At 34.4% G+C, this 14682-nt stretch overlaps 1 protein-coding gene and 1 long non-coding RNA gene across 2 annotated transcripts; both read right to left on the reverse strand.

The window, feature by feature from the left end:
• Positions 1–647: 647 nt before the first annotated feature.
• Positions 648–8194, reverse strand: LOC148867432 (uncharacterized). Its single transcript, XR_016109863.1, has 2 exons — positions 7668–8194; positions 648–878 (listed from the first exon to the last, which is right to left on the reverse strand). It is a non-coding gene; the product is annotated as an uncharacterized LOC148867432 (long non-coding RNA).
• A 1464-nt stretch (positions 8195–9658) lies between these two features.
• Positions 9659–11373, reverse strand: LOC148867433 (pectinesterase PPME1-like). Its single transcript, XM_088977918.1, has 4 exons — positions 10796–11373; positions 10457–10669; positions 10111–10343; positions 9659–9986 (listed from the first exon to the last, which is right to left on the reverse strand). The coding sequence occupies exons 1-4, from the start codon at positions 11213–11215 to the stop codon at positions 9824–9826; spliced, it is 1029 nt and encodes a 342-aa protein (XP_088834044.1). The 5' UTR covers positions 11216–11373; the 3' UTR covers positions 9659–9823.
• Between the last annotated feature and the right edge of the window lie 3309 nt (positions 11374–14682).

Here is a 14682-nt window from a genome sequence, read left to right on the forward strand (position 1 = left end):
TTCTTTATATCAATAAAATTTCAGTGGCCACCCCTCCACTTGGAGTAAATTTTGGGGCTAAAAGAAAAAAAAAAGCCATTAGTACTGAAAGTCAAAAGCAAGTGCCTTAAATGCTCCTCATACTTTGATGGCATTGATCCAAGGAGATTGCTGGAAAACATTATTTTACCTAATAAAGTTATAGTGGTTTTTATTGTTATTGATACCGTTAACTAGAATAAGCACATACAAGTCTTTTTAAATTCTAGCTTACTTCCTCTATAAGGTTTATTCCTAGTCATGTGTTATTTAAGTATGGTGATGAAGAGATCACTCCAATTAGCACATGGTTAACATACAATGATGAAAGAATAGCAAGAATATTTGCCTATAGAAAAAGTTCTCACTTTCTTTTTCTTCTTTTTCTTTTTTTTTTTTTTTCATTTTTCAATAAGAGGGAAGAGTGTTAAAGAAATCCTTCCAAGGGAATCTAATGAGCAATTTCTCTTGCCAGGGGGGAGGGGGTGCAACTCCACAAGTATTAGTATAAAAATGATTTTAACAATATTTATCATTCATGGTTATTTAAAAATTTCCCTTTCTCATGTCTTTTTTATTACTTATAGCAGTTTTATTGATTATAAATGTCAAAAAGTGATGTATGAAAATGGAGGGTAAAAGGTCATATATATATATAATGACTCCTTCACATCACACTTTTTTGGTCTTTTTTACCATCAAGAGAGAGGATGGATATGGACTTAATGTCATTGCATATTCTTTCCAAAGCCTTTGATCTCTTTTCAAGAACTTTAATTTTGTTACTTCTAATTGCTCCTAATTCAAAAGAAATGAATGGCCAACACCATCGAAATAAATGACAAGTCAGTGTTATTTCCCTGCAAGAAATATTTTTGTAGATAATTTTATTAAAAATGATCTCAACAAAAGCTACTAAATTCAAATTTTAAATAAATCTACATATGCAAAAATTACTTGTGATGCAATTGAAGTTAATTTATACGAAACAATGACAAGTCAGTGGTTCTATTTTGAGCAAGATTGGCCACTAATAAAGTCACAAGCAAATGTATTTCCTTTGCAATATAGTCTAGTATGTAATACCAAAAATTATAAAAAAAAAAGAAAATGTCATTAGCTATGTTCTATGTGTCATGAGATGACATCAAAATCAAAATACGAGATGACAGTCATCCTTTAAAACCTATGTTCTTAAGTTTCAAAATCAAGTCAAAAGATTGAAGTTATTTCATCCAAATCTAAAATCAAATTATGACTACCAATTTTAGAGAATTATTTGAAATTTGGATTAAAAACTACACTCTAATACCATATCTACAACTAAATTCAAAATTTGTAAACCTTGTTATAAGTTCAAGTTACAAAAGAATATTCAAATTCAAAAATGGGATTTTATAATCAAATTTTATAATTCCATTATAGATTCAAATTGCAAGTGAGGACCCCCAAATCTTCTAGCCCTTTGGGAAGAAGCATCACGGAATTTGATTAGTTTAACAAAGGAGAAGGTTTAACAAATCAACTCAATAGGCTAACTAGCAGTGTTGACAATGGTAAGGTGTTCGGGGGGGACCAAAATGACCAATAATGTCCTCCAATTCTTTCCCCAATTAATTAGCAAAGCACTATGTTGTTATAACATCTTCATTCTATGCTTGCTTAGGAAATGAATCTAAAGTAGTATATATCTCACTATAATGACTTCCACCTTATGCTTGCCGTGGTTTGAGCAATCAATGATGGATTCATTTATGGATGCACTTGGGAAAGGATATTTCTTCTTTTGGTCGATAGGATTGCCACCCTTTCTTCGGAATTTCCAATGATGGATCTTTGATTAACAATCATTTTTCACAGAATTATGCCCTTGGGGTTTATTTTAATTTCATGAAAAGAGAAAGAAATTCTCATGCAATCCTCTCAATGGAAGTGGCGATTTTTTCTTTTTCCAGAGTTAGGAAGTCCCTTTTCTTATTAAAATTTACTATATTATTATCAAAATGACAAAACGGAATATTTGAGTAACACTTAAAACACCAAACCAAAGAAACTGAACTTATTATACAAATTGCAAAATGAGATGATGAAAAGATGAATCAAGACTTTTATTAGGTAAAAACTAATTAATTTATAATTTATTACATTTTACTATTCTAGAGCAATGACAACATGTCCAAAACCTTTGGGTTAACTATATCTTGTTCTTGTTTCTCTTTGCCCTTTTATCTTAAGGTGCATCGAACTTTGAATAATGGAGAATCATATGCATGAAGCAAAAACAACAATGTGCACACGTGTGTGCCATTGGCAGAGTGAATGAAATGCATGAAATGTTGTAATGAATATCTGGCTAGGATAGAAAATGATTTGTCAAGGAGACGACCTAGGGTTGTTCAATAGGTATAAAGAAGTCTATAACTGAAAAATTAGATTAGTAGAAAGATGATTAATCACCATTTCACTTGATTAAGAGACATGCTTTTTATTTTATTATCTTGGTCAATCCCAAGCGCCACTATCCAAGCTGCCTATGTACCCCTTGTAAGGGATTAGACTGATCATATTTTGGGTTATTTACAACTTCGATCATAAGCAAGATGAAAAAGTAACACAAAACCAAATGACGAAAACTTGTGGTATGCTACTAACACTAAAAGATTCCACCGTTAATAAGATTTTGTATAGCAAGCTGGAGAGGTACATAGTGATTAGTAGAATCTCTTGGCATCTGTTGATAATTATAGAATGTACTCAATTTGAATCCTCGAGGGAGTGGATTTAGAACTAGCTTTGGCTGAAGTGGAATCAAATGTCCTTCTTGTACTAGTCGAGGAAGTAATTGCAAAAGTGGCATAGGAAGCAAAGTAAGTTTTCTTTTAACCCTTCTATCTAATTAGGAAGGAGAAGCTAGGCGCTTATGACCCGAAGGTCCAACTCATTAATATTACCAATAGCATCTTGTACTTCATTCACTTCCTGAGATGGTGGAGGGCATGTAGTCGAACCATGGATTCCAGATTGAAAGTCATGCTCAATTCTCTTTCCAATAGTGACTATGCTCTTGAAATCCTTGAATTTTTTATACTTCATGAATGTAGAGAATGGTGACTCTAAGGCCCTCAAAAACAAATATATAATTTCTTCCAACGGGATGGGAATCTTCAATAGAGCAGCAATGGATCTCCATTGGTATGTGTATTAAGCAAAACTTTCCTCATGCCTTCTACTATCTCTCTTGTCAAATCCAAATCTATGCCATAATCAAACTATTCTAGAAAAGTTGTGGCTAGTTGATTCCAATTCTTCTTATCTACTTCACATGATGCAAACCATGCTAGTGCTTCACCCTCCAAACTCCGTTGGAAAAGTTGTATGGGGATCTTCTCATCTACTCTAAGTTAAAACATCTCTCAACAATATGTGCTTAGATGCACCCTGGGACAACGTTTTTTATTATACTTCTCAAACTCTAGAATTTTAGCCTCTTTTGGAAATTCCAACCCCATGTATATGCACAACTCATCGAAATTTGGCACACGAGGGGAATAAATATGCTTTTAATTCCTCCAAATGTTGATTTAACTTTGCTATGTCATCATAAATGGGTACTATGCTCAGTGGAAATGTTGCACTTATTAAGGACTGATGTTAATTCTCTATCCCAACATATGGTTCCCTTGGGTCTTTTGATCTTGATGACATGTGTTTCTCTAAGTTTGCTATATATCCTAACCCTTTTGGAACTGGCTGCCATGGTCCTGAAGAAACTCCTCTGGTTCAGAAAGGTGGGTGGAAACTTCCTTCTTTTAGTTGCTTTTGCTCTTTTTAGTGATGAATTAATGTCACATTTTCTTTATTTGCTCTTTTGGTTTTTATTAAATTATATGGACAACTAAAGGGAATGAGAAATCAGATAAGTGCTATGTAGGTGGGAGGTTTGCTTTAAGGCAACTAAGATGCAATGAGATAGAATGTAACATTTATGTAAAAACCACCAAATGCCAACAAAACATTGAGAAAACAACGGTAAAACTGGCCTACCCCTAGTTTGAAACCAGATGGGATTTACACTCAGGTAGATAAAGAAATACGCATGAAGGTAGGAGTGGACCAGCTACATACAAAGAGGGTAGGCTACTATGAACTGGATATCTAATCAAAGTGTCTGAGGTACTAATGGAAAGATGGGAACTAAGGTGTTGAGTGTGATAGGTTGATTTATTAGGTTTCAATTGCAGTAAGATGAAAATGAATTAACTAGGGGTAGTAGGGAAAAGCAATTTAGGAAGGCGGGTCAACATTGTTGTGTGGCGGGAAATGGCTGCTAATGCTTCCATAGTTGACTAAGTTGAGGGGATGAAAAATGCAGTATGATGCAAACAAGGTGGACCTCTATCATGAAAAGCATAGAAGTTAAGGAAAAAAACTTGATTTAGATTAAAACAATTGCATTTAGCAACTTATTTAGATCACCACAAGTTCAGAACAAAAAAAGAAAACTCATATTATTTATTTCAATTCTCGCTTTAAGAAAGAACACAATTAATCAATAACAACTGGCACACATATTTTATTCAAGAACATATATAGATTTATACACAACATATTTGCATTATTTTATTAATTTTTACTTCACCCAATCATACTATCTTTCTTTGTGATTTTTTTTTTATTTTTTTCATGTTTTCTTTCTTTTACCTTCTATATTTTCATTCTTCTTGTCCTTATATTTTCTATTTTTTATCATTTTTATATTTTTTTACTGTGTATTATTTATGAACTTCCTTGATATTTCTTCTTGATCTTTACTCCAACTTATTTTAAAAATCAAATTTTAATATTACTTTTTTATTATCTTTTGGAGAATCTTACTTCTTCCCTCTTACTTTCCGTTGTGTTTTTTTAGAAGTTTATCCTTTTCTTTCTCTTTCTTTCTCAATTTCGTTGATTTTTTTTTTTATAATTTACTGTTTGGGGTTTTTGGACTATTCATGTAGTTATTATTATTATTTTACTTTATTTATATATTTGTATCTAAATTTTATTTTTATTTTTTTAATTTTAATTTTATTTTATTATTTATTTGTTTTTTCTTTTATCTGCTTTTTAGATTTTGATCTTTTTATAATATCACACTATGTGGGTCCCACATCTTATATGTATTTTTTATTTTTCGCGCATCTATTTTCTTCTTTCTTCACCATTCATTATTTTTATCTTATACACATACTTTTTTTGGATTTATTATTATTATTCCTTATTTTTACCATTTAGTTATTATTATTTTGTTATCTTTTTAGGATTTTAATTTTTTATTGATTTGGTGATAATTTTTATTCTAGCTTTCCTTGCTTCCTAATTAATTATCGAAAATAAATATGGTTAGTTTTTCCTATTTAAATAATTTGGTTTCTTTTTCCTCATTTTCCTTTTTTATCTTTTTCTTTCTTTTCTTTCCTTTTAATTTTTTTATATTATTATTATTATTATTATTATTATTATTATTTGTTATAAATTTCTACTATAGGATTATTATGTTTGTTTTGAAATTTTGAATTTGATGATTTTTTATATTTTATATATTTGTACTTTGATTAATTTTTCTTAATTATCCAAAAGAAACGTGTAGAAATTTCTAACAACTATCTTGTTTTTGAACTCTAAACAATTAGTTATTTCTTAATGTAACAATAATCATTTTATCCCATGTTCTAAAATTTTGTTACAATGTTGCTGCAGCAACCTATTCTTCGTAGAGCATCAGAACACAGGACCAGGATCAAAACCAGATAAGCACTCAACATGGGTGAAGACGAAGCTATCTGACACAGAAGTTCAACCATTCTTGAGCACGAAGTACATTGATGGCGATAATTGGCTTCAACTTCCTTCAACTGTATAAACTAGTCCATTGTCATACCAATACTATTCTACAATTTTGACCTGAATTTTATTTTTTTTCTTTTGCTCTTCTACCTCCATTGATCAAGGGATGTTTTCTTGCATGTACAAATGTATACTCCCTTGTTTTCATCTCTTTTGATGATGAATAATCATCCTTTTAGCAGTTTTGGAATTTTATTACGAGACATATAGCCAGAGTTATTTGGAGACTCGTCTATACTATTTGTTTTGAATATAGAAGAGTTTCACATTTTTACATTACAAAGAAGGCCCTATGTTTCCAAATCTTCATTGATAGTCGTTAGTTGGAAAATACGTAAAGAGGTATCTTATTATAAATGAAACACTACTCACTCATTTAGATATGCTGAACGATGGAAGTTAATGTTTTTTTTTTATCAGATAAAGAGTGTCAATCTATATCTATATCCATTTCTATACTACTTATAAAAGTGCGAAGGAGGAGGTATTGGCTTCTTGAATTTTGCTTTACTAAAATACCCATCTTCTTGAATTTAATTCATCTCCTTTGGAAGAGCAGAAAATGTAATTAAAAGAATACCATTAAGTACATTCAATTACCTCTCATTAAGCCTCATATTTAAGTCATTAAATAAATCACATTCTCTCTCATTGAATCTAGCATTTATGCTTTTGTTTATAATCATTAAATTCCATTAATAAATCTATACACAATAATTATTAGTAGAATTAAATGTTATATTCTTAAAATAAATATAGAAATGAAATCATATAACAATACCATAAAGTACATTCAATTAACTCTCATTAAGTCTCACATTTAAGTCATTAAATAAATCACATTCTCTCTCATTAAATCCAACATTTATACTTTTGTTTATCATCATTAAATTCCACTAATAAATCCATACATAATAATTATTAATAAAATGAAATTTTATATTTTTCAAATAAACATAGAAGTGAAATCATATTTTTCATCTAGGTCATGGGTAAATACTTCAACCATTTGGGTCAAATGGATAATTTCACAATGTCATAAATAAATGATACAATTTTAGAAATATAAAAATACAAAAAATATAAAAAATAATTGAAAAAAATTGGACACGTTTCTATTATTATATATTTTTTATATTAAAAAATAAGTATGATATGATAAAGTAGACATGATTTTATTACTGATGGACATCAAATATACAACCTAAACCGATGAGAAATTAAACAATCTTCCTATCTAGGGGTGGGTTAGTGGTTCAATCTTTTAGGTTAAATAGGTTAACCCATGATGTATAATATTTCAAAATATATATTTTTTTAAATAGAATAGTACCAAAAAATATGAAACAATTTTGGGCACATCTAATATTATATACTAATGATATAAATAAAAATAAGTATGATAAGCAATAATTATTTTATCAATGATATCCATGATGACATAAACAAATAATACAAATTTAGAAATATAAAATACAAAAAATATAGAAAAAAGTCAGACACGTTTCTATTATTATGTATTTTTCATATTAAAACATAACTATGATAAAATAAACATAATTTTATTAATGATGGACATCAAATATACAACTTAAAAACAAGCAATTAAACCAACTCAAACAAGCAATTGTGGTCACGAGTAAACTAACTGATAGAGAGCAGATTTTTAGTAATGAAGGGCACATAAAACTAAGGATTTAAAAGAAAAGTACGATCTTTGTATGTGAAATGGGAAGAACCAATGTGAGCAATACCCAAACCTGTTTCATTTGCGATGTGAATTTGGTCTGAGCCACTACAGTCTGAGCGAGTCTGAAGATTGTTAAAATCCAATGTGATATGGGTGGTGGCTCCTAAGTCAGGATACCAAGCAAAATCATAGGACTGATGTTGGGGTAATGCAGCCTGAGAGCCAGAAATGGATGTTCTGTTGTTGCTGTTGAAACCACTAGAGAGAACAATCTCATAATGCCGGTGACATTGCATGGCTGTGTGATTGGCCTTATTGCATTGTTGAAACCAAGCGGGCAAGTTATCAACCCGTTCGTACTAAAAATTCTGCGGCTTTTCCAGATTGAACTGCGGGAATGGTTGAAAGTTTTGGGGAGAGTTAATGAAGTTGTAACAGCCGCACCCCCCTAGATCCCCGACCATGGCCTCTGTTGGAGTTGAATTGGGGCTGTTGTTGTTGCCGGTGTTGCAAAGGTTGTGACTAAGTTGTAATATTGGTCGTGGGAGCAAGAGGTTCAAGACTGGGGGGATGGCACCGTTGAAGCCAAACCTCGTGGTTAGGTAGGAATCCGTGAAGGTCTTCAATAGTTAGGGAGGAGAAATCGGGTCTGGTGGTGGTTGAAGTGATGAAGGAATCAAAATCGGATCCCAAACCGTCGAGAATACTAAGAAGCGGATCACGCGTTGGGACTGGTTCTGATGCAGCTAGCAGTTGGTCAGCAATGTTTTTGAGGGGAGATTATCCAACTGAGGATGAACTGGTCAATCTTGACCCAGGATGAGTACGATGGGTTGGGTATCATATGGCTAGCATTGGTTGGGTCTGGAACTTCTTTGGCTGGACATGGTATTGAACCATCAATATGCCTTCTATTTCGTGGGTTTTAAAAATTGGAAAAAACTGTGCTTGCAAGGCCAAATAATTATCACATGTAAGCTTAATGGGTAGACAGTGGGAGACATTTAAAGTGGAAGACCAAAGGACGTGGTTTCTAGGTTAAAGAAGGATGAAATGGGAGGAGAGGTAGAAGAAGAGAAAGAAGTCATTGTGGTGGTTCTGATACCATGACAGATTACATAAAGGTTTGGGTAAATGCCTTGTATTTTCATTGATGGTAATCAATATTTATAATTATACAAGATAGATTTCTGGTAAAGAATAAATTCCTAACTAGATAACACGATTAGGAAACGAACTACTAATAAGAGGATAACTGAGACACTAAGTGATAGAGTCCTTCTGAGATTCATGTTATTTCACTAATAGAAACTAATTAGCTGGAACAGGAGAGACGTAGGGAGACCAACCCTATAAAGACGAGTTAAAGAATTGAAGTGAGTGCATAAACCCGAAATCTGCTTTTCAATGGAAACTAGAAGAAATCTTGAGCGATCAAAAGTGATTGCTAAATCATTTTCTTTTGATGAGTCTCAACTTATTAATTCTGTAGGATTTTTAAGGGGACATTGGATATTTTGGAATAAAGAAAATCTATATAAAGAACAGGTTGGACAAATCTAGGGGAGTTTTAGTTGATTTTCTCTCAAGTATTCAGCCAAGAATTGTTCTTCCTATTTATATTGGCTTTGGTAATTTTCTTTGAAGATTCTTTGAACATGACTTGTTTCCGAACTAGACCATTGAGTATCAAACCTCCCCACCAGGAAGATATATACTAGAGTTGAAACCCATGAAAAAGGATGGTTTCCTTACAATCGTGGTATGTGTGCGTCTTTGGGTGATCAAATGCTCTTTTACTAACATTGACACTCTTTATCTGATAAAAAAAAAAAACATTAATTTCCATCATTCAGCATATATAAATGAGTGAGTAGTGTTTCATTTATAATAAAATACCTCTTTACGTATTTTCCTACTAACGACTACCAGTGAAGATTTGGAAGCATGGGGCCTTTTTTTGTAATGTAAAAATGTGAAACTCGTCTATATTCAAAACAAATAGTAGAGATGAGTCTTCAAATAACTCTGGTTATATGTCTGGTAATAAAACTCCAAAACTACTAAAAAGAAGATTATTCATCATCAAAAGAAATGAAAGGAAGGGAGTTTACACTTGCACAGGTAAGAAAACATCTCCTAGATCAACGGAGGTAGAAGAAATAAAGAAAAAAATAAAGTTCAGGTCAAAATTATAGAATGGTATTGGTATGACAGTGGACTGGTTTATACAGTTGGAGGAGGTTGAAGCCAATTATCGCCATCAATGTACTTCGTGCTCAAGAATGGTTGAACTTCTGCGTCAGATAGCTTCGTCTTCACCCATGTTGGGCGCTTATCTGTGTTTGATCCCGGTCCCGTGTTCTGATACTCTACGAAGAATACGTTGCTGCAGAAAGATTATAACAAAATTTTAGAACATGGGATAACAATTAAGATTATTGTTACACTAAGAAATATCTTAGAAGTCATGAATCAAGAAGTTAGATTCAATTAAATGATTAGTTGCATACTCGGTGGCAACTCCAACTCCTACGTGCCAGCCTACAGGATTGACCTTGTCACACAATTCGGTGTTGGCAAAGATAACCTTTCCGAAGGGAAACCATGGCCGGCCTAGATATATGTCTCCGGTTCCTGTAACGGTGCAATGAACGAAAGAGTATCCGTCATCTTCACTATCAGATTTTCTCGCTTGTGCTGTGATCACTGCAAGATCCTTTGCCACCGAATGTAGCTCGGTGTTCTGCAAGCATGCAATAGAAACCCATTGATGAATATAAAGCCTTTCTTTAACCATACTGTGATGAGAATTAATCATTGTAACCCTACACAATTAAACACTAACGCACACAATACCATGTAGAGAGATTTTCCGGAGCCGAAGATGAAATCGACGGTGCCTTCAATATAACAATCCTTGAAGTAATGCCTGCCCTTGTCATCCAACAATGTGTCTTGAAAGCCAATGAATTTGCAATTGTAAAATGCCGCCATGTCACCGGAGATTCTCATTGCCACCGCCTGACCTCCTTGTCCGCTACCTTGGCCACTGGGTGGTGGAGCCGTGTTCTGGAAAAATTAAAAGGAATACTTAATTTCACACTATATTATATGTAGCATAAACTACACTCGTTGTTCATCAACAAGTTAAATAACAATAATATATAGAAGAGTTAAGACTAGAAGATATCGAACCTTGAAGATTATATTGGCAGCCACAAAGTAGTCGGACAACACAATTACAGAAGCACTATCGACAGTCCCGTACTCGCCGGACGTACCATGAAAGGACAAGGTGGGCATGCTGCCGGGTGCTCCGTAGAAGGTGACGAATGGCTTGTTTCCATCCACCTTGATCTTCTCCACATACTCCCCGGGTCCTATCGAAAGGACAATGCGATCTTTATTTCCCGCAGGAATACTGTTGATGGCATCTGTCATTGTCTTGAAATCGCCGCTACCATCTGCATTAACCTTGATCACTTTTTTGTTTTTCTCAGCATCAGCCAAAGCAGCATCAAGAGCGTCTCCCCAAGTGGGAAGGACAATCATCATCATAACCATCATATATTTCATCGGAATACGACCAGTGGTGCTTTTCATACTTTTGGCCATTTTGTCTGTTTAGTTGTTAAGAATTCACCGAGTGAGTGGGAGGAAGAGGGACATGGTCCTTTTTATAATGAGAGAGAGAGAGAGAGAGAGAGAGAGAGAGAGAGAGAGGGAGAGTCAATAGCAAATTCCATGCATTCATCCTCGTTCTATTCTTGTTTGTTGGTTCTGTTTTACATGTGCAATGAAAAGCAATTTCCTTCCGATGAGATGCGGATCTGGAGGAAGAGAGTGAACTTGTGGAATAGGTCCTCCGATGCATGATGAGTGTGAACTCGGATCTGATGTAGACCTATAGCTAATGACTTTCTCTGTATACTCAATGACCCATCACCACCTGTTCTTTGCACACGGGTGTTGGTCTTCTCATATGTGGTTTAATTAATAGAATCCACCATTAGGCTTTAAGAATAAGCTGCCACTAATACTGATACGGCTGCCGCTATAAGTTTGGCGCGCTTGGGATTGCCGTTAAGTCAATTTTTTGTTCATATAATCCATAATTACATTCATCTGAATTTTAATGAAATACAAAAATAATATAAATGCAATTTAAAATATCTATTTTTCATTCAAAATATTTTTCAATCAAAAGATTTAATACATTTGAATCAAAAATTAATATACATCTTAGTTTCAAATTGATACATTAATCTCTAATACAAATTTCATCATCCATGTTTTTGAAGGACCACCCCCGCTTCTACATGAAGTTGCATCTGCAAACAGATCAACATCTTTTGTGTTACTGCTATTAACAATATTTGCTTCTCTTGGAATAGGAGTTGGTGCATCTGTGACGTCGATTAAACTTTCACCAAACAAATCCATCCGCTTAACACTTGCAAAAGCTGAGCCTGTCACTTGAAACAATTAAGTGCCTCAAAACACCAAAATTATATGTATCATGAAAAACATATGTGTATGGAACTATGAATTTATAGAACTTACCAATAACCTGACTTGCTTGGTTATATACAAATTGACTTGACATACAAATAGCATAGGTAAGCTCTTTTAAGGAGAAGCTGAATGATAGAGTCATCCATAGCAAACCAACCCCTGTGTATACAGCAAACATTTTAATACACTGTTTGCATTAACTCAATGATAATTGCAAACTGAGGAGGGGAAATGAAAAAGAGAAAACAGCTTGAAGCCAAAACTCATAACAAAAACTAGCAGTTACCCATGTATCAGCTATATACATAATTGTACCGAATTTTACAGGAAACCTAGATTCTAAAGTCCTAGAAGACAATAACTAGATACAGATTCGTATCAGTTCAACCTTTGCCGTTTAGTTGCATGGAACATTCCAATATCCCCATCTGATGCCCTTGGAGCATCAGCTTCTCTTCTAGAACCGATAGAATCTGCAGCACCATCTACTGTTTTGGCTTCCCAACTGCAATGGCTCCAATACTAGAATTGGAATCTCTATCATCAACTGGTGGAAGCTGAGTATGGTTTCTTCTTGTAGAATGTCCAAGAAAACATGCCTGAATCAATCTCTCAGCTGAATTGATCAACTTTGAATATCCCTATAAAGTTAGATCAGCTTTTCAATTAGTCCAAGATTGCATGTCAGATTGAATTAAACAGTTAATCACAAAATGAATGAGACAACACCCATCAATTAATGAAAACTTTTGGGCTCAACACATCAACAGCCGTGATGCCAGCCCTACTTACAAAGGCACCAAAACAGAGGAATCCTCGGATTAAAAGATTAACAATGGTGCTGGTTCCCACCTAAATAAACATGGTTGGCTGAAAGTTGATGTTCTTTGATTTGTCTCTTGTGTTGTCTAGGTATAAAATACTCAAACGTGATATGGATGTTTTACATGGTAGTAAGCCTTTGAACTTGATTTATGGGGTTATAATTTATGGGGTTGATTTACTTAACCATTAATCAGGCTTCCCTTTGTTGGCCTATTTGCTTTTTGGCTTCCCTTTGTTGCTCTATTAACTTAACCATTAATCAGTCTACAGTTTTTCCATTCAAGGACTTAGGGTCCTTACACTATTTTTTTGGGAGTTGAGGCAAGTCGCAAATCAGGCAGTTTGGTTATCTCACAGCAGCGGTACTTCGTAGGACCAATCTCGAAGGGGTCAAACCTGCGAGTTCGCCCATGTCTACTTCGAGTTGTTTGTCCAAAGACTCATGTTATCCATTACCTAATTCCACGGAGTATTGCAGTATTTTTGGAGTATTACAGTATGTCACCATCACACGTCTTGATATCTCCTTCGCAGTCAACAATGTCCGCCAGTTCCTTCACTCTCCCACTGATGAGCATTGAATAGCTGTCAAACCAATCCTTCGGTATCTCAAGGAACTCTCACTCACAATCTCCTTTTTCGAGGGTCTTTATTTCAGCAGTTAACGACATACACAGACACTGATTGGGCCAGTTGTCCAGATGATTGACGGTCTACAGGAGGGTATGTTGTTTACCTTGGCTCCAACCCGATCTCCTAGAGCTCCAAGGAGCAACCCACTATTGCCCGCTCCCGCTCCAAATCCGAATTCAGGTCTCTTGCCAACACAGTCACAGAGTTGTTTTGGATTTAGTCTCTACTACAAGATATTGGCTTTCTAGCCCCCCCCCCCCCTATTATATGGTGCGATAATATGGGTTCTACCCACTTGGCTACCAACCTTGTTTTCCATGCTAGCACAAAGCATGTGGAGGTTGACTACCATTTGCTGCGAGTCACCAAGAAGCAGCTTCAGATTCGGTATATTCTAACAACAGAGCAGATCGCCAACATCTTCACTAAGCCTTTTCCACAGCCCGTTTTACTTCTCTTCGAGACAAGCTTCTCGTTACCCCGTTCAACTTGCGGGGGGATGATAATGTAGACGTCGTCCATGGGCACATGCATGGCCCATGCACACCTATGTAGCCTGCAAGCCCATGTAGCAAAACCAAATACTATGGGTCTTGTATATAACTAACTAGGATAATGTTACTCCTACACAAGATAAGAATTATCCCAAACAACCTAGGATAATCCTAATCCTATCCTAAGATAAGATCTATCCATGATAAATCACAACTAACCCAGATAAGCTCTATCTCTTATAATTCTCATATTGTGTACTCCTACTATAACTCAATCTCTGTAACTATAAATAGGGCTGATTCGCCCCCCATCAATGTAGGTTAGCCATATTAATCTTTGATCTTGTTTTCTCTTTAATTTATTGCTGTTATTATTTTATTTTCTTTGTCAGTTTTAACTGTGGGGAGCTAAAGACTAGTAAGGAGGTTCAAACTTTCAACAGGATGACTTTAAGGCCCTGTTCATTTTTTGGTAAATTACTTATCCAGGTAAATGCAATTACTTTGGTAAGTTTTTCCTATGAAGCACTTACCTAGGTAAGTGCATTTACCCTTGTTCTTTTATTTTCCAAGTAAATAAGGCAATAACTATTATAGTCATAAAAATCTATTATT

This window comes from Nelumbo lutea, chromosome 3 (genome assembly GCF_056320005.1).
Source record: "Nelumbo lutea isolate HS-2025 chromosome 3, American lotus-T2T, whole genome shotgun sequence".
Lineage (NCBI taxonomy): Eukaryota > Viridiplantae > Streptophyta > Magnoliopsida > Proteales > Nelumbonaceae > Nelumbo > Nelumbo lutea.